Consider the following 20,674-nt stretch of genomic DNA (forward strand, 5'->3'; position numbering starts at 1 on the left):
AACAAATCTGGAATATGTTTGATGAAAACTCTTGCAGAATGTGCCAAATTCAACAACAAAATGTTGCATTTAGAAAAGCAAGAGATTGTGAAACTGGAAGCTATTGACAGAGTAGAGCATATGGGATCAACAATTATTTTGTCTGAGAATTTGAAAACAAAATTGGATTCATTAGAGAAGAGTATATCTAAAACTGCAGGTTTTGAAAAGACTCTGAATGTGTGCTTGAACTGCCGTATAATTTTAAGAAGGAATTTACATGTTGAAAGAGGTCTGGTAAATGGATCAATGGGTCCTGGGATCCTGATGCAGGAGCTGCACTGGCTCCCAATTCGTCAGAGAATTGTCTTTAAAGGACTGTGTATCGCTCACAAGGCTCTGTATGGCAAAGCACCAAAATACCGACTATCCCCCTACACACCGGGCAGGACTTTGCGTTCGTCGGACGCCACTCTTCTGTCCCAATCCCGCTTCAAATTGACCACGGTGGGGGGCCGTGCATTTTCCAACACGCTCCCAGCTTTATGGAACAAACTGGATCCAGAGCTTAGGAAGGAAAGTAATTTACTTTCCTTCAGAAAAAAACTAAAAACTGTATTGTTTAAACAAGCATGGAGCAGACCTTAGGTGCACAGCTGGTTTCAAGTGAATGTAGCATCTTATCACGTAAATCTGGACAGACAGCGCTTAGAGACCCCTGTGGTTATAACGCGCCATATAAATTAAATAAATAAATAAATAAATAAATAATGTTGTTGATTTTGTGAAATACAGAAATAGAGATGGAATTGAATTTTTAAAAATTAAATTTGATGACATTGAGGAAGTACAGCTAATTGGTCGTTGTTCTGCTAGATTTTTGCTTGTAAAAGACTTATATGTTCGCCGTAAGCAGTTTCCTGTTTGCTTGGCATATGCGGTGACAATCCATAAATCGCAAGGTTTAAGTGTAGACAGTGCATTGGTGAATATTGGCAGTTCTGTGTTCAAGGAGGGTATGGCATATGTGGCATTGTCACGAGTTAGAACTTTATCGGGATTGTACTTGATTGAGTGTGATGTCACAAACATTTGTGCGGATCTAGATTGTGTTAAGGAATACAATAGGTTAAGAAGAGAGTATGCGCCACATTTGCCTCAGTATCCTTTGTTTGAGAAACGTGTGGTAGGCCGGAAACGAAGAAATGTGACCAATACTGGGGAGGTTGTAGCAAAAAGACGAAAAGTCGATGAACCTGAAATTATAAGCAGAAACAAAAAGGATTCTGTTGAAGATGTTGTTGGTTTTCAATTTGAAAACAGTTCTGGTGTCAACTGCTATGCTAATGTAGTGGTTAATGTTTTGTTTTCTCTAGAAAATGTAAAAGAAGAGATTGTAGTCAATTCTGATCAAAGATTTTGCAGTTTGTTAAATTCTGTGTTAGAGAAATGTAGCACTGATAGAACAAACATAGAAAGTTTGTCTGAAATTCGAAATCTGTTAGACAGATGTTCAGGCCAAACACAATTCTCTCAAAATATTCAGCAAGATTGTCAGGAGTTTTTAATGTATATGATTGATGTATTGCATGATGAAGGTGTAGATGTAGATCACCTGTTTGTGCTTTCTTATCAATGGCAGCATGACTGCGAGAACTGTAGGGTATCAAGTACTACTAGTGTAGACTCAGAAAGATTTATATATTTAACTTTGCCAGACAGTAAATCAGTCTCTTTTAATAAGCTAGTAAAAGCAGCTGATCACAACATGGAGTGTAGCCAATGTAAATCTGAAATGATGTCCACATTATTTATACGAACATATGGCCAGTATGTCATTTTAATGTTCCAACGATGTAGGCCTGATGGAACAAAATTGACAACTTTAATTAAAAATGTTGTGGCTTCACAGTTGTCAATATCAGGAAGGACTTTTGTAACTGCAGCAATTATATATCATGACGGTCCTTCAATAACATCAGGACATTACACAGCTTATTTAAAGTCTAGAAATGGCTGGTCATTCTGCAATGATTCTGTTTTAATTTTCAAAAAAAATTTGCCATATGACCTTAAAAACTCTTACCTGGTGTTTTTAAAACCAAAATTTTAGGGAAACAATCTTGGGATGTGCTCTGAAGAATTTCAAGAAGTTCTAATGGCTCCTACACAATTTGGCCTTGAGGATAAGTGTAGTACAGAGACATAACTTCTTACCATGACAGTTGACATCATCGAAAAATAACTGCACTTTGAATGAGTTCAGAAAAACTGATTCTTTTTATAAGCTAATTGAAGCAGCCAATCAAAACATGGAGTAGAGGGAATGTAAGTCTGCATTGCTGTCTACTGTTTTATATTGCTTTGTGATTAAAAGTGATGTAGAGAATTAAATAATTGTAGTAGTCATAGAGGTAGTGTAAATCTGCTTCATAGTAAGCAGTATCAGTCTCATAGGAAATGTAGAACATGACTGAGGAAGAAGGGGAAGATATTACTAGTCCAGGATTGAGAAAATGATCTTCAACATTTTAATTCTGAAAGTTGCGGAAACGCCAAAGGACGGGATTGGCTTACAAGAAATCCAAGAGTTATAAATGGCTCTGACAAGATTTGGCCTTGTGGAAACTTGTGGTAGAGAGCAAGAAGTCATTTATTGTATGTAACATGTTTTTCAAAACGATGGAGGTTTTCTTTCAGAAAGTGGCGGGCTGAAAGTAATAACAGCACAACAGAGTGTAAGCTGTTCATAGGACATCCTTCGACGTCATGGAAAGTAAGTTAACTTTAAGGAGTTCTGAATTCTGATTTGTTATGTTGTATGGGTTTTTTAAACACAATCATTTTGATTGTGGTTTTTTTTCCCCGCTGTTATATGATGAATACCTTCAAGTCACTGTTTTTAGTGAAATTTGATACATTCTGAGAACAGCAAAAATAAACCATTTAACATGTATAATTAATTCTGTACTGTTTCCATTTATGATGTACATTTAGAACTGTGTAGGAGGCATGGAGAAGGAGAGGCTTCTGTAAGTGTCAAAGTTCTTGCATACAGTGCTCATATTCTACGTAGTCTTTCATATGATAGACTACATTTCCACAATGAGATACCTAAGCAAAGGAAACACAGGTCATATGATTGTGGAATGAGCAAAAAAAATTGCATGTTTTTCAATTATATTACCTGTGTTTCCTAACATTACACACCACATTGTGTAGATGAGGTTTAGGCCTGTTCCTAGAGACAGAGGAGGTCTGACATTTGTTCAAGAGTGCAGTGGACATTACTCACTTCGTTGGTAGGCCTCCACATGTATTATCTTCTCTGTATTCTTCAACAAACCTAAATTCCATCTGCAACCCTGAGTAGGACTTACCTGAAACAAATCTGTGGATAGGTTACACCTTATTGGCATCTTCAAACAATCATTTAAAATGTTAGGGTCAGATTTATGGTGGCCGTGCGCCTCTTTTGCTCCATTGTGGGTCACTTTTGTGTAAAAGATGCACCATGTTGCAAGATAGGTTTCACTTAATCTCCAGCAAGATACCATCAGTTTAAAATGTATATAATTAGCATTGTGTAGGGGGCATGCAGAAGCAAAAGCTTTTATAAGTGTCAAAGTTGTTGCATGCAGTGCTGCACTTCTAGGTACTGTTTAATATGCTGGACCACATCTGCACTATGAGATACCTAAGCAAAGGCAACACAGGTGATGTGATTGTGAAATGAGGAAAAGAAACTCCACATTTTTCAATTACATCACCTGTGTTTCCTAAGTTTATGAATGACATTGTGCAGATGAAGTTTAGGTCTGTCCACGGACACAGAAGAGGTCTGGCCTTTGTTCAAGAGTGAAGTGGACATGACTTACTTCATTGGTAGGCCTTCACATGTATTATGTCCTCTGTTCTCTTCAACAACTCGAAATTTCATTTGGAACCCTGAGTAGGTCTCACCTCAAACAAACCTCTGGATAGGACACATCTTATTGGCATCCTGAAGCAATCATTTAAAATGTTAGTGTCTTGCGACACTTTTGTGAGACAACAGCAGTGGAAAAGATGCACCATGTTTTAAGATAGGCCTCACTTCATCTGCATCAAGATACTGTTAGTTTAAAATGTATATCTTTAGGACTGTGTAGGGGGCCTGGAGAAGCAGAAGCCTCTGTCAGTGTCAAAGTTTTTGAAAAACTGTTTGTCCTTCAATCTTTTCCCTTGTCTTTTCTAATTTTTAAATACATGTTTTAATATTTTTCAAATGTTTGTTCTCTCTTTCACAGATTGAAAGTATAAAAACAAAAAGTGAGTAATTTAACGACAATTATAAGGTAAATGTTTTGTAGTCTTTTCGTTACATTTCTATCACATTCACCTACTAGTAGTTCGACAGCTTCATTTCTTTAACCCTGAATTTCCTGCCTTTGCTACTTTCCTCATTCCTTTCTCTATTACCTTCTTACTCAACTCCTTCCACTCTTTTTCTCAGTCCCTCTCTTCTCATAGTTCCTCACTCTTGTTCACTCACTCCGATTCTATTACTCTTAGTGTCTTTGACTGATCACTCTTTCACTACTTGTTCATAATGCTTTCTCTGTGTAGTTGAAGCACACTAAGGGGCATATTATGAACACAGCCAATAAAATTATTGCTGTTTTTATTGGCAGAAAACTGGTGCAAAAGTGGTTTTAGCGGCAGTTTTCTGCCGCAAAAGCGGCTTTGTTGACATATTTCTGCCGATAAAAGCTGCAAAACTTTTATTGCCTATGTTGATGATATGGCTCTATGTTATTTACATTTCTTTGCTGTTTCAATTAATCTTTTTCTGTTATTTTTTGTTTTCTGTTTTCTATTTTTTCTCTCTGTTAATCCCCATGTTTTAATCTTATTTTGAACATTCACTCACATTCTCCAAGAAACTCTTCTTTGTTATTGTTCTACTCTCTTTTTTTTCTTTCACTTCCTTATCTATTTTGTTTTTCACAATTATACCCTCTTCCGTCTTTTCTTCGGTAAATAGATCTATTAAACAGTATCTCTGGTTTACTCCCTATAGCTGTCTTTCTTTTAACATCACTCTCTGTTTACTTTCCTTATACTTACTGTTCTTTTTTTTTTTTTTTTTGGTTCGCTCCCGATTCGCGAACCGGAAACCGAACGGGGAAGCGAACCAAAAGAAATAGAGCTTGCCAGAGTGCTAAACATTCTAGCAATTTTTTTTTAAAGGGAAGGTAGTTCTGAAAAGAACTTTTTTTTAATGTTTTTGTTGTTTTATATTTTTTTTTATTTTTCTGAACATTTTTTGTTTTTTTTGTTTTTTTTGAACAATTTTATATTTTTTTTGGTTTTTTTGGGGGGGAAACAACAAAAAACAGGCATTGAAAAGGGCTCAACAGGAGCAAAAAAAAAATTACTGTCTGGGGCGGTTAGGGCAATTATGATGTTCATAAGCTACGTTGATTAACGTTATGCTCATGTTTCCACAGGAAAGCAATGCACCGCAATGCAAACAGGTGAACTTGATGTGTGCAAAGTTCTCTTGAATGTTTGGTACGGTTTCCCGTGCCTCTGCTCCTGACAACGAAATTTGAGAAGTTGACCTGGCCACAGGAGTTGTTGTTGGGTTCTCCTGCAGCTCACGTATCTCTGCCCGGCTGTAATTCAATGGATGCCACCTGTTCATGTGCCGATGCATGGTATAGTTCCCATAGCTATACTTTTTATCAGTCCCTCTTGATAACTTCTCTTTGCAAATGAGGCAGGTGACATACCTCGCATTTACTTTTTTCTGCCCTGGAGGGATTGAAAAAAATTGCCAAATGAAACTGGCTTTCCTATGGGAAACCCGGGGCACCTCTTCCAAGAACTGTGGTCCTTCTCTCTCCTCTTCCTCTAGTTCTTCCTCTTCCTCCTCTGTGTTGGTGATGACCTGGGGAGGTGGTCCTCTCTTCCCATGAGGAGGTGGAGGTGGTGGTGGGGGTGCACCAGCTGAAGCAACTACTGAAGCCATTGCTCAAGTATGAAATAAGGTCTTCCTCTCACAAAGATGAAAGTCAGAGTGAGGAAAGAAGGAGGGGTTTTCATCATTTGGGAAAAACAATAGTTCTAAACCAATGAAAAGTGTTATTTTTAGGTCACCTGACCTAACCTTACATCATTATGAAACCAAAAGTGAAATGAACCAATGAAAAGTTTTATTAACAAGTCACATGACCTCTTACGCTTATGTTACGCGCTGCGGAACGCGCCCCGGATCGCTTCCGCGTCGCTGCGCTTCGCGCCTCGGTTCACGCTCCGGAGCACTTCCGGGTGCGCTAATGCGGCGCGTCATAAGACGCATTACGCGGCAACGCGATACATCGCGCTTTCGCGACGCGCCCCGGATCGCTTCCGGGGAGCTGCACTTCACGTCTCAGTTCGCGTACCGGAGCACTTCCGGGTGCGCTAACGCGGCGCGTCATAAGACGCATTACGCGACAACGTGATACGTCGCGCTTCCGCGACGCGTCACGATGTTCATTTCTAACGCGGCAGTTCCGCAAACGGAACGTTTACCGGTTCGCGGACTGGGTCGCGGCATCAAGGTGAGCTAACGGGAAGCTTCCCGGTTCGCGAACCGGGAGCGAACAAAAAAAAATATTAAAAAAAAAATGATTAATAAACATATAAAATATATTTTGGGATTTAAAGAAGAATACATTTTACAGCTACAGATATTAGCTTTTAAAAAACCAATGAAATTCACTGAAAAAATCATAGGTTATAGACCATATATAGTTAGGAATTAGCATTTACAAAACCTTGAAAATTCACTGAAAAAACCATAGGTTATAGACCATATATAGTTAGGAATTAGCATTTAAAAAATCTTATTTTACTCACACAAAACCATTGAAATTCCATATATAGTTAGTAGTACTAACTATATTTCGCGCACCCGCAATCCACTGCTGATGATGTCACATATTACATCATTCATGACATGGTCAGTGACATCACTGATGACATCACTGATGACATCTCAAATGACATCACTGATGACATCACTGATGACATCTCATTTGATATCAATGACCACATCACTGATGATATCATTCATGTGACAATACAATGCATCTCCTCACATTTTAATATAACCTCTGTTACACCCAGTGTTAAATACAGAGTATAATTTTTGAAACCATTGACACACCAATACTAGTTACTACATACGCACTCACTGATTCCTACGTCTACACACACATTCACTCATTCACCCATACAATCATTCATACATACAATCACTCATCTTTACAACACTATCATATGCACTCATACACCTATACAGACACTCACACTCTGCCACTCATCCATGGAGTTACTCACACACCTAGTCAGTCCTGTAAAGAATCAATCACACTTCCATTTTCTAATCTATACAGTTAAACATAGAGCACCTTACGTTTTCAACCATATACTAACACATACTTACTCTCTTATACAATCATTGATACAAGTACACATTGATCTGCACAGAGTCACACACCTCCCAGCCAGCCACACACACACTCAGTCTCCCATGCAAATACTTGGGCAATCAATCAATAACCCATATAGTTACTCATATAGCTACTGATCAACACATGCAGCAGTTTACAGAACAACAGACATAATGATGCACAAATTAAGACAGTTTAGTGACTAACCCATGCACTCAGTGAGACACATTTAATCACTCACTCATACATTCAGTCACGCACCTACTAAATCCTTCTTCCAGACACTTATACATCTACTCATTCTTCAATATGTAAAACATATTTAAACTTTACAGAAACACACAGTCACTGGATGATGTCATCAGTGATGTCATCAGTGATGTCATTTGAGATGTCATCAGTGATGTCATCAGTGATGTCACTGACCATGTCATGAATGATGTAATATGTGACATCATCAGCAGTGGATTGCGGGTGCGCGATATATAGTTAGTACTACTAACTATATATGGAATTTCAATGGTTTTGTGTGAGTAAAATAAGGTTTTTTAAATGCTAATTCCTAACTATATATGGTCGATAACCTATGGTTTTTTCAGTGAATTTTCAAGGTTTTGTAAATGCTAATTCCTAACTATATATGGTCTATAACCTATGGTTTTTTCAGTGAATATATATATATATATGAAATTAGAGCTCCTCCTCAGCACGCTCTGCGCTCGCAGACACCGCCTCCACGCCAGCATAAATGAGGAACGGACCAACAAAGTCAGCAACAGATGGATTTATTACAGAAACAGAACCAACGACGCGTTTCGAGCTGAAAAGCCCTTGATCACGCTTTTTATATTAGTACATTTAAAATCATAGGAAATGTAATATAATGTGAAATATATTTTTCAAATAATAGTACTATGTAATTGAAAGCAATAAATCAATTAACAACACAAAATATTTTATTCAAACCTCAACCAATCTTACCATCATATGACGTGATAAGTGCAGAAAGTGCCCATCAGATTTGTTGGGGCACTGAAATCTCCTGATAGGTGCACATTTCCTCCAATACTTCCAAAATTCATGGGCAAGAGAGACAGAGCTAGAGAGAGAGAAAGACTTCCCATTTCCAACCTTTCCAGGGCAGATGCAAACTCAAAGAATCAAAGTCCTCTCACCCAACACCACCACTGTAGGAATGGTTCCCTAGTTAAGCATCACTGGTTCATGAAACGTAGGTGGTGCTTAAGCTTAGTGGCTGATTGCCAAACTTTCCCATGAGATATGGACCATGGGGAACGTCGTTTACGACGCAACTTTTAGCACGCAGTGGTATTACAATGCGGTCTTTAAATCGCATTCTATTACAACGCATGACTCTGGGGGGCGCTCAAGGATAGTGAATACTTTTAATTTACTATCCAACACCTTCCCTAGTGTCAACGGGGACAGGTGTTGGAATAGTAAATTAAAATATTCACTATCCAACACCCCTTTCTGTTATGCGTTGTAAAAGAATGCGTTATAAAAACCGCGTTGTTACAGCATGCGTGCTAAAAGCATGCGTTGTAACAACGTACATCCATGGACAATGCTCGCTCATAAGTGAGCACCCTTGCAAGAATATTCCTTATACAATGTGGGCAGGAGGGACTCTCTTTCCACACACTTCTTTTCTTCTGTGGACATCATTTAGTCCCCTCAAAGAGAGATAATGTCAGCCACAGCTGAAAAATGAAAGGGGAAAATCCCCCAAAGTGAGCAGTCACATATCGGGTGCCCTTTTTATCTGTAAACACAGCAACAAGAGCATTCTGTTTCTTTCCTCCAAGCTCTGATGTATTGCAATCATTCAGAGAGACTGTTGCCAATGTTAGATCTGGGGGTCTCTAGTTGGCAATGGTATTCACCTTTGTCCAAATAGGGACCCTTACTTCTATGTTATGATATGTTAGATGATATTTGTAGAGCGCACTGACACCGTGGGTTTCCTGGCGCTGTGGCACTTCTAAGTCAGGATAAGGGGATTACACTCCTTAATAACCCCTGCTCACCCCCTTGGTAGCTTGGCACGACAGACAGGCTTATCTCAGAGGCAGTGTGTTAAGCATTTGAGAATATGCACAGTAATACAGTGAAAACACTACAGATGGACACCAATCAGGTTTTAGAAAAATAAGTATACAATACTATACTTAAAGTTGACTTAAAGATAAACATTGCTTAGTTCAAGTTGATAAATGCAACAAAGTTCTCAACAAAGTACCTGGATGAGTAACGCAAAGTGAACAAAAGGCTCGCAAAAGGGGAGATGCGTCGGTTCCGTGATCCGGGGGAAAGGATGGGTCGTGCCACAATGCTTGCGCAGAGTAGGGGATGCGTCGTGATCCTTACCGGTGCAGAGGTGATGCATAGATTCTCGGCCTGCGGGCCCGTTGCGGTGCACAAGATGGCGCCTTGATGCGATGCGATGATCCGGTTGCGATGCGAGAAGATGGCGCCCTTGATGGGGCGATGCGATGATGATGCGTAGACGCCCTGGCAGCCTTGCGACGACTCTGTACTTTGGAGCAGCAACAGGCCCTGTGACACGCTTCTCTGGTGATGCGATGGCGACTCTCGATGACGACACGCTTCTCTGGTGATGTGACAGCAGGCAGCTTTGATGAAGACACGCATCCAGGGAGATGCAGCGGCGGCACTCTTCTCCGGCGATGCGACGATTTCAGCTGCAGCGGCGACACACTTCCTCTCGATGCATCGCGCTTCTAGCTCCCAGCGACACGCAAATGTCTGTAGATAGAATTCCGAGCAAGGAAATTCACAGGGGGAGCTGGTGGTGAAGTCTTTTGTCCCTGAGACTTCAGCAGGAGGCAAGCACAAGTTCAAGCCCTCGGAGAATATTCTGCAGATGATGAAAGTCCTTAAAAAGTTCCTTTTCCTTTCCCTTGGCAATAAAGACACCACTGTAGGCCAACCCAGCAAACAGCACACTGGCAGAGGGGCAGTCCAAACTCCTGCAGCTTCCTTGGTTCTTCTCCTTGGCAAAAGGTTTCTTGTTCCCAGAAGTGATCTAAAGTTCTTGGGACTGGGTCCCAATACCAATATTTATACCCCAAAATTCTTTGTTCTCTGAAGGCAGAGAGGCCTCTGCCCGTTCCAAACCAGTTCCTGAGTACTTTGTTTACATGACTCTTTCCTTCCTTTCAATGTGCAGGACAGAGACATCAGCTGCCCCACACGAGGTGGAGCCAGCACAGGGGAGGGAAGGCACAGCCCTGGAGCACTCTGTTGACATGAGACCTGCTCTCCTTTCACAGTGAAGGGCAGAGACATCGAACACACCACAGGAGGTGGAGCCAGCATTGTAGAGGGAAGGCCCAGCCCTATTCAGGTCCCAGGTGCAATTCCCCCTTCCCATCTAGATGCAGATCTCTCTATTCACCACTGGGTTGCCCCAGCCTGTCTCCTGGAATCCCCCAGCACTGTCACTCACAAACCCAGACAAGGAATGCACAACCTAGCAGAGTCAGGCTGGACAGTTAGTCAAGAAAATACCTACTTTCTGAAAGTGGTATTTTCAAACACAGAATATTAAAACCAACATTACTAAAAGATGTATTTTATTATTGTGGCATATACGAAATTCGAATTTTTACCATGTTCCCTGAGTCAGTTAGGATTATAAGAATATAATAATCTAACTGCCGATTCTATCCTATGGAGAACAGGTAGCCTTCAATAGTGAAAAACTAAAATTGCTGTATTTCACTATTAGGACATGCTACACACACCAGGGCATGTCCTACCTTATACTTACAATGCACCCTGCTCTGGGGCCTACTATAGGGGTGTCTGATATGAAGAAAAGGGAAGGTTTAGGGACTGGCAAGTGGGTGCACTTGCCAAGTCGACATGGCAGTACTAGACTGCACACAGGCCTTGCAATGGCAGACCAGAGACACACTTTACACACTGCTGCTGTGGGTGGCACAACCAGTGCTGGAAGCCCACCAGCAGCATTGGACTTACAAGCCCTGGGCACACATGGTGTACTGTACTAGGGTCTGACAAGTAAATCAAATAACCCAATCATGGAATCACTAATTAAAACATCAACTTAACATAGGGACTGTGGCACTGATTAGCAGTGGCACAGTGCCCAAAACATATAAACAGCAAAAACATATCAAAACAGAGGAGGCAATCCGTCAAAAATAGAAGGGAGACTCACGCAAATGATGTCAGGTCTAACAGAGACTACGCACTCAGAATAGGAACAGATCTACCATGTAGCCCTCCGAAGGCAGAGGGAAAGTCTGAGAATGATGTACTAAGCTTCAGCCTTCTCCAGATCGGGTTTATCATCACACTGACAAAGACCGGAATTGGCTGAGCGACAGTGGAAGCTGATAGACCTCATCTTTACATCTAACTCACAAATGTAGTCTGTGATTGGTCATCATCAGGTGCCCTTTGGATTCCAGGTGTGTGCTCCAGAGAGAAGCTGTGCCCTGTGGTGCAGAGGACCACCTCTGGAGATTTACACCAGCTTCCAGGAGGCAGGGTGAGCAATTTAAAGGATTCTGGTGAAGCTGGACAATGATATCTGTGCTATAGATGTCTGTAGCCAGTCTCTGCAGAACCCAAATCATGTTTGCATCATAGACAATTGCGTACAAGGCAGGAAGCCAGTGGGTTTCTCACTCCCATCTCTTGGGTTCTGGCTGATGGGGATCCCATTCAAACATCTGTGGCATCTGTCTGGATGGTGAGGAGAGACCAGTACTGGCACCTACCACAGAACTGCCCTGAAGAGTATCAGTTCTTTACTGACTTCTGCACTCCATTATATCTTCATTGCTTTTGATCTATCTTTGAGCAAGGCTTCCAGAGAGGCAGAGGAGTTGGGACTGCCGAAGACATGCCTATCCTGTGTCTAAGGCACACTCTGGACTGCAATAGCCTTTGTGGTGGCTTGCGAGTTAGAAACTGACAGAACCATTTTGTCTCCTGATGGAGTTCATAGACCTGTGCCATCAGTGTTAGAGCAGAATGCATTGAAGGCTGTTTTATAATGCTGTTTTGCACTTACTCGCAGAAGAATAAATACATGGTATACTAAGCTCTGTGTGTGGCATAGTCATTGGTGAGTATCCCTGGCTGGGGAGGATGCTACAGCCTTGGCCTTGGCATGTTTCTACCTGACTCTAGATGGCAGAAGTACATGACTTGGTCCAATGGAAAGCGGCATGTCCTGAAGTGAATCTCCAGATTAAACTACTGGTGAGACACATAAAATACTTAAAGGCTTGAGTTGTATGGAGTTAATGGGAAGGGGGCAGGGAAAAGGAAAGGAAGGAATGAACAGATTGAAGCAAGAGGAAAGTGGAAGAAGGGGGAGAAATAAAAGAGTGGGAGATAGCAAAGATGTAACAATAGAGAGGAAAGAGATGATTAAATAAATAAATCCAATCCAGAATATCACTGGTAAAACAATCAAAACTATATAGCTCACTTTCAGTAAAATACATAGAATTGTGGCCGGAGTGGATGGGAAATATTACAAATCATAAAAACAAATGTAAAACGTTCAATTCACACCATTAGTCTTGCTAATATGATAATTGCTCTTTGTTCCTCTTGTCTTAGTGGTAAATCTGTTTCCTCAGAATCAAAGACCTGTTTATGTTGAGGAAGTGAAACCCCTCTATGATCTTATGAGTTTCACGCACCAAAGGATGATGCGTATGGACTGGTTATGGATGATGGAAAAGCTTTAGAACACACTAGAAATACAAGAAGTATTTAAGTAAAGAGAGTTTGGGATTATTCAAGATTGATGCTCAAGAGGAGAGAAGAGAGGGAGCCCTGGAGCTGAGAGCATGTCAGAGACTGCAACTAAGAACAGATCTGAGAATCATCCACTCCTGTTCTTGGCCCTGACACTATGCATTTGTTGATGGATGGAGTTGTAAAGGAAGCGCCAGAGGCAGAAAACACCCAAAAGCCTTTTACTGATTTCTTTCAAACATCTCCAACGTTGGATCTGAAACAAGGGTGAAACTTGGTACATTTCAACCGTATGTATGACGTTACAACGCATACTTTTACAACGCCTACCTTTACAACGTGGTTTTTACATCGCATACCATTACAACGCATAGTGCTTTTAGGCGCTGGATAGTGATTTATTTAATTTACTATTCCAACTCCAGTCCCCGTGGATAGTAGGGAAGGTGTTGGATAGTATATTAAATACATTCCCTATCCTAGAGCGCCCCCCAGCGCTATGCGTTGTAATGGTTTGCGTTGTAAAAGTTGCGTCATAATGGTAGTGCGTTGTAAAAGTTTCGTTGTAAAGGATGTTTCCCATCTGAACCTGTTCATGGGTACTTTTGATATGCTCACTCTGAGAGAGTTCAGTGGCCTTGATTTTTAAATATCAAATATATATATTACACTCTTCTGCTTTTTAATACCTAACTCCACACACTAACCCTACCAGAAGAGATGCTGATGTGGTATACCCATTCATTTTGTTCAGGTTAGCAGCCACGCCATGGCCTCTCGCCTCGTAGCTGACGGTCCTCGCGACAAATGATGACTTCAAGCCCATGGCCTGCAACGCAGCCTGCATCTTCTCCCAAGTCCTCGGTACCCCAAAGAACTGAGTGGGACGCACCTCCTTCAGCACATCAATGAGAGATCCCTGCAGTGAGAGGAAACAGGGGGTGAACTCCCAACAATGTGGTTCAGAGTGGTTTATTCTTCTTTCACTAACTATGTGATCTGTAGGTGGTTAACATCATAAAATACCCTTGTGTTGACTTGTTTTGTGAAATCTTTTGATGAAGCTGAGACATGTATCTCTATGATTCAGAACCTCAATGGGCTACGGTGCACCATGGTCGTCGCAACTACCTTCGTTATTAAGACCGTTCGGGCAGGCGGTTTCACCAGCTGTATAGGATGCAGATACACCTTCCACTCAGCAATGAATTGTGTACCTCTAGTTGGAATCATCAACAACAGTTGTCAGCGGCGGCCGGCATGGTAAGCGGGTGGCGGGCGGGCTGGTCGTGGGTTGTGCGAGGGAGGGGTTTGCGCTGGGGTCACGCATATTTAAAAAAATTAAAATAAATACAAAATAAAAAAACTTGCTGTTGCGCTGGGTCCTGCATCTCTGCTCCTGCTCTTCTCTGCTCTTCACAACCAGGCCCCACTGACCAAACACAACACTGCAATGCAGCCCTGTAAGCGCCCTAGTTGGACGCTCAACCAGGGAATGGGAGCCTGGGATTTTTCTCCATGCAGGCTGCTTTGCAGCCTGCATGGGAAACGGGGAAAGTGCGCATGACTGGTTTGGGCAGTCCAAGAGGGCTGACTAAACAGTAATTGCACAATTAGGAGTGGGCAATGCACTCTTCCCTGCCCTTTTCCAAGAGCAGAGCAGGAAGCCCGCCCGCCCGCCCGCAAAGCTGCAGGAAGCAACATAAAATGATAATAAAGCAATGTAATTATAATTTTTTGTTTCTGCTTCGCACTGCTTAAAAGCAGTGGGGTGACGCTCCTCCACCTTAGCGGAGAAGCCGCCACTGACAAAAGTTACAGCTACATCTCACTTCTTCTGTGCTTTTCATTTTTTTCCTCTCTTCCGCCATCTTTTCCTATTATCTCCCCTTTTCCCCTCCCCCCGGGTTTGTAAGATTCCCTATTTGCTTTCCCTCTACCCACATTGTGATGCTTTTTTCATCAGAAACAGTCACAAAAGATGTGCCTATGTTTTAATTGCATTTGGATTTGGGCATCACCAGTCTAGTATTGCACTTCAGTTCCGTGTGGATGGGCACATAAAGGAACTCATGTATTACTATGCTGCAGTGTAATCTGCACATTAGCAGGGGATGTCATATTGATCTGTCTCATGAATATCAATAGGGTTGGTTGTAATTTGCATCTACCTGTGAATAGCTATGAATGCAGGGATGGTGTATTGCAAGCGACATGAGACTACCACCCTTGCATGTGTTTTCCAAAATGTGGAACCCTTTTTTAAGCAGCCTCAGTCCAGAACACTGACAGATGCTGCTTTACTGAAACTATTGCCTATGTAGGAACACATTAGGGGAAGAGGCAGAGGTCCCTTAAACAACTGCCTATTCCCCCCCCCGAGGCTGTCAGTTACGACTCCCATCGTATACTAAGATAGCACCCTTTTTGAGAAGCTGGTATCTGATCACTAGTTTGCACCCACGTGTGCATTGATGCATTCCATTGTGACTCTGAAATAAGAGGGTGCCCCCCCTCGCACACCACCCCCCAATTTGCAATGGGTTAAAAAATCCATTTTCGGGTCAGAAAGACATTTCCAAAACATGAAGAGGTTTTGTACATGTTAAAACACTATTATGTAGTTGTAGGGCTTGCAATTGCAAAATAATTTTGTACATTGGTCCCTAAATGAAGTAAGGGGCAGTGTACATGGTCAGAAGACTGAGAAAGTACTGCTGACCTTAGGTCAGGTGGCTGGGGCAGCAGACATGATGGAAGAGTTAGAGGGTGAATGACTGATAAGTCATAGACAGCGGTGGGTTCACTACAGCCCAACAGGTCCAAGCTGACTTCTTGTGGTCTCATTGGCACTATGGGAGCCTTCTGGGGTCATGGCAGTGCAAACTGATAATACAGGTTTTGGCTGATTCACAGAACTAATCTGAGACAAAATCCTAAACTTACTACTTTTGGTATTCACAGAAGGCATTTAGTAGTAGTAAAGTTAGGATTTTGTCTTAAGTTTGACTTAAGTTTGACTTACGTTTGACTTAAGACAGACTTAAGACAAACTTAAGAGGTTATATACTGCTTCCACCGCCAGGGTAGGACGGGAGGCTTGAAATCTGCTGCCTGTGAGGTGGCTCGAGGGACGAGGGAGGGGTGCCCTTTGTACCCTGGCAGTGGAACCCCTGGCTGCACATGCAAGGACCGGGAGATCCTACTCGGGCTTGATAGTGGATGGGCAGATGCAGCACATAGCACTGAACGCAGACGATGTGCTCCTGTTCCTGGCCAACTCGGGGGAAGCACTACGGGAGCAAAGGACTTGCTGGAGACTTTGGGTAGAATTGCGTGACTCCGCGTGAATTGGACCAAGTTGTGCTTGTTCACTACCAAGTCAGACAGGATGGATTTACAGAGTGTAGAAGGGGTCCCATGGGAGGCCCGCTGTTTACCTTATTTAGGAACTCGGATCTACCATGACTCTGAGGACCTTTTGGAAGGCAATGTGGGGCGAGCGATATGCAGTACCAAGGCTTGTTTCGATTACTGGGGGACTCTTCCTTTATCTGTAGCGGGCAGAGTTACCTTGGTAAAGATGGTCATCCTCCCAAGATTCCTCTATTACTTTGGGAGACTCCCTGTTTGGATACTGCATAGGTTGTTTACGCAGCTCAAAACCATGTTTATAGGGTTCCTATGGGGGAACAGGAGAAGAAGGGTTGTCCTGGTCACTATGCAATGGCCCAGGGCGGAAGGGGGTCTTGCACTGCAAACCTGGAGGCCTATTATCGTGCTGCACAGCTTCAATGGTTCACAAAACAGGTGGCGGGCTGTATACGGCAGCCGGAGGAAGAAGGGGGAGCTGATCCGAGCTTGCGTCTGTTGTCTAGTGTATTGTTGCGGGTGCCGATAAGAGATGGGGAAATGCCGCTGGATTTGCAAGTGGTGCGACAGTGCGGGACGCGACTGACTAGGAGGTCGCGAGTCCGAGGTCCATATGCACCCGAGATTCAGCTGGGAATGTGCGAGGTGCTACCCAATGGAGGGGACTGGAGCAAGCTGTGAACCTGGGAGGAGGCAAGGATCATTGCAATCGGGGATCTCTACGAGGATGGAAATCTCCTTCCCTTGAAAGACCTCATGGAGCGTCATGATCTCCCAAGGGGGGACTTTCTATTTCACACGGCCCTCACGGCGGCTATTAGAAGGCACTGGCAGGGAGGATTGGTGGAGCCTAAACTGTCTCTCGCTTGTCAATACATAGTGATGGCAGCGGGAACTATTAAATCAGTGACCTGTCTCTATCGGAGGATTACCCAGGACCTGCGTCAACCGCTGACAGCGCTACGCCTTAAATGGGAAGCGGATCTGGGGGCACCCATTGAGGAGAAACCATAGGGGGAGGTTGTTGAGAGAGCATGGAAAAGCACTCAGAATGCGCACTTTCAACTGATCCAATGCTATGTGTTACATAGAGCATACTTAACTCTCGGCAAGATCAACGACTATTTTGGAGCGTCAACTGCTTGTCCCCGGTGTGCTTTAGAGGGGGCAGGGTTTTTACACATGTTCTGGGACTGCCCACAGTTGAGGGACTACTGGCAGGGGATGACGACTAAATTGACGACGGTGACGGAGAGGGAGATAGCCATGACGCAAGGGGCTTGTTTGCTCCATTGGTTTCCACACACTGCTAAGACCAAGTTCACCAGCAAGTTCATTGATTTGGGGCTGGTCCTGGCAAAAAGAGAACTTACTACCCGTTGGAAGGCGTGCAGAGGACCTTCTCTTGCACGTTGGGGCGGGGAGTTTGGGAGGGAGGCAGAGAGTGAAGGGAACTGCTATCTTTGCCAGGCTAAGCGCACTGAGAGTGAGAAATCAATGGAAATGGCGCGGGCGTGGGTGGCGCTTGTGGAACTAGTTAAGCAACCTATCAAAGACGACGAGGGAGTGCCAGATGGGGCTGAGGAGGCACAGGCTGAGTGAGGCTGAATGAAATAATGGGTGCTTGAGTCTGGGACTGACTTGGCAAGGAATTCTTCTGGTGTCCCATGACCTCATTAGGATGCTGTCTATGCGGCAAGTTCATTGGCGTGGTTTGCACGGGGTTTAGCTGACCATGTGGGTACTCATCGAATCAACGGCATCCCTGGGGGGGGGGTGGTAGGGGTAGGGGGTTTGCATTGGGGTGTTTGAGGACTGGGGGGGGACGGGATTTAGGGATCTTTGGTTGAAATTTGCTGTTAGGCTGTATTGGGCGCGGAGAATTGATAACCTGAGGGCTATATCGACCGCTGGGAGGGAGAGGGGTCAACTGACAGCTCACAAGGGCCTTTTGATGAGAACCCGGTTGCGACTGGATCTATGAGGATCTTAGGAATACTGATGATTGTATTTGCAATGTATTTTGTCTACCTAACTGCTCCTTTGCATTTCTCATGTGATTGTACCGTTGTCCTCTGGCATTTTCTTTGAAAATCAATAAAATCTGTTTAGAAAAAAAATGTTGATTTTAGCATGGTGCGATCATGCCACTGCGCCATGATCAAAATGCCATGCTGATGTCTTGCCGATGTAGCATACTTATGTCATGCTGATGTAGCATGCCTATATCATGCCGATGAAGCATGCTGTTGTCATGCCGATGCACCATGCAGATGCCATGCTGATGCATCATGCTGATGTCATGCCGATGCAGGATGCTGATGTCATGCCAATGCAGCATGCCGATGCCATGTTGATACAGCATGCTGATGTCATGCCGATGCAGCATACTGAAGACATGCCGATGCACAATGCTGATGTAGCATGCTGATGTCACGCCGATGAAGCATGCTGTTTTCATGCCGATGCACCATGCAGATGCCATGCTGATTTTTAGGCTTGCTTTCTGACCTCCCGGTTTTGAATCTGTTTTTGCTGGTTTACTGCCTCTGTGCACTTTCTCACTGCTGTTCAGTTTTAAAGTGCAAGTGCTCCTGTTATAAACTGTTGTTAAGGATTGGTGATTCCATGATTGGTTACTTGATTTACTAGTAGTCCCTAGTACAGTGCGCTGTGTGTACCCAGGGCCTGTACATCAAACGCTGCTGGTGGGCCTGCAGCACTGGTTGTGCCTCCCATTTATACAGCCCTTCAATGGTAACTCAGACCTGCCACTGCAGTGTCTGTGTGCAGTCTAGAACTGCCATGTCGACTTGGCAAGTGCACCCACTTGACAGGCCCTAACCTTCCCTTTCCTTACATGTGAGTCACCCCTAAGGTTGCCCTAGGTGCCCCTGTGGATAGGGTGCAGTATATGTGAAGGTAGGACATGCCCTGATGTGTGTGGCATGCCCTGATAGTGAAATACTGCCAATTTCGTTTTTTACTATTGAAAGGCTATCTGGCCCATAGTAAAGCATGGGAGTTAATTTATAACATCTTGTAAATATACATTCTCATTTGACCAGATAAGAAAATAAAGTTTAGTATGCCTGAACTCAGAATCTAAAGATGCATTTTTTAGTGAAGGTGTTTTTTTACATTCTGTGTTCGAAAATACAACTTTTAGAAAGTAGGTATTTTCCTGCTTAGCCATCCTGTGTGCCTCGGCGGGGTTTGTGGATTGACTGTCTGGCTTTGGAGTGACAGGAGCATGTGGACACTCATTGGCTCCAGAGAGTCTGATGGGTCAGGGCTGGCCTGAATAGACCTGGGCTGCAATGAGAGTAGTGGGAGGAGATTTTCTTGCACCTGAATGGGCCTGGTCTGCCTTCCACAATGCTGTATCTACCCCCTGCCTGGAAGCTGGGCCAGAGAGTACAGAACTGGTTCTGGCTAAACACAGACACTCTCTGCCTGAGAGGACAAAGGAATTTGGGGTATAAATATTGGGGCCCAGATCCCATTACTTTAGAACTCTTTTGGAGCTAAGAAGACTGCCAAGAAAAAGGCCTGGAAAAGCTGTGAGGCGAGACTACCACTTTGCTGTGAGCCTTGCTGTGTTCGCCTGCAGGGGCTGCTTCTGTCATGGGCAGTGAAGGACTGTACTGAACTTTCTGCAACTTCCATTTTTTGTGAGTTTCTCCAAGTGCTTGAGAGAGAGCTTGCCCCCTGTTCAAGAAGTCTCAGGAACAGCAAAGACTTCAATTTCTTCTGCCATCAACGCTGGGGACTGTGTGTTCTGTACTGTAACAGATGCAAAGCAACCCAATGCCATCTACGATGCTGCTGCTGACTTCGTGTCCTGAGAGCACTGCAAAGGTCACCGAAGCAACGCTGGACTGCAACCCTAGTCTCACCAGTGACGCCACCTGACGCCTTGGGCACCACACTCTGCACCGCCCTGCTTCACGCGGTCGCCCTGTTATCCCCGATGATGCCCCTCCAGGCTGACATCGATGCTGCTGCGTGCACCGTGGTTCAAGGGCACCACTTGTAAGCTACATGAC

The 20,674-nt window shown here is 43.5% G+C and overlaps 1 protein-coding gene across 1 annotated transcript in view; it reads right to left on the reverse strand.

Moving 5' to 3' along the window:
- LOC144820054 (long-chain-fatty-acid--CoA ligase ACSBG2-like) overlaps positions 1 to 20,674 on the reverse strand; it is a 191,671-nt gene that overhangs the window by 94,787 nt on the left and 76,210 nt on the right. Inside the window, exon 8 of the mRNA XM_078677708.1 lies at positions 13,991 to 14,172. Within this exon, the coding sequence (XP_078533834.1) occupies positions 13,991 to 14,172 (182 nt within the window). The remainder of the gene's footprint in view (positions 1 to 13,990; positions 14,173 to 20,674) is intronic.

The sequence above is a fragment of the Lissotriton helveticus genome, chromosome 2_1, assembly GCF_964261635.1.
Source record: "Lissotriton helveticus chromosome 2_1, aLisHel1.1, whole genome shotgun sequence".
Lineage (NCBI taxonomy): Eukaryota > Metazoa > Chordata > Amphibia > Caudata > Salamandridae > Lissotriton > Lissotriton helveticus.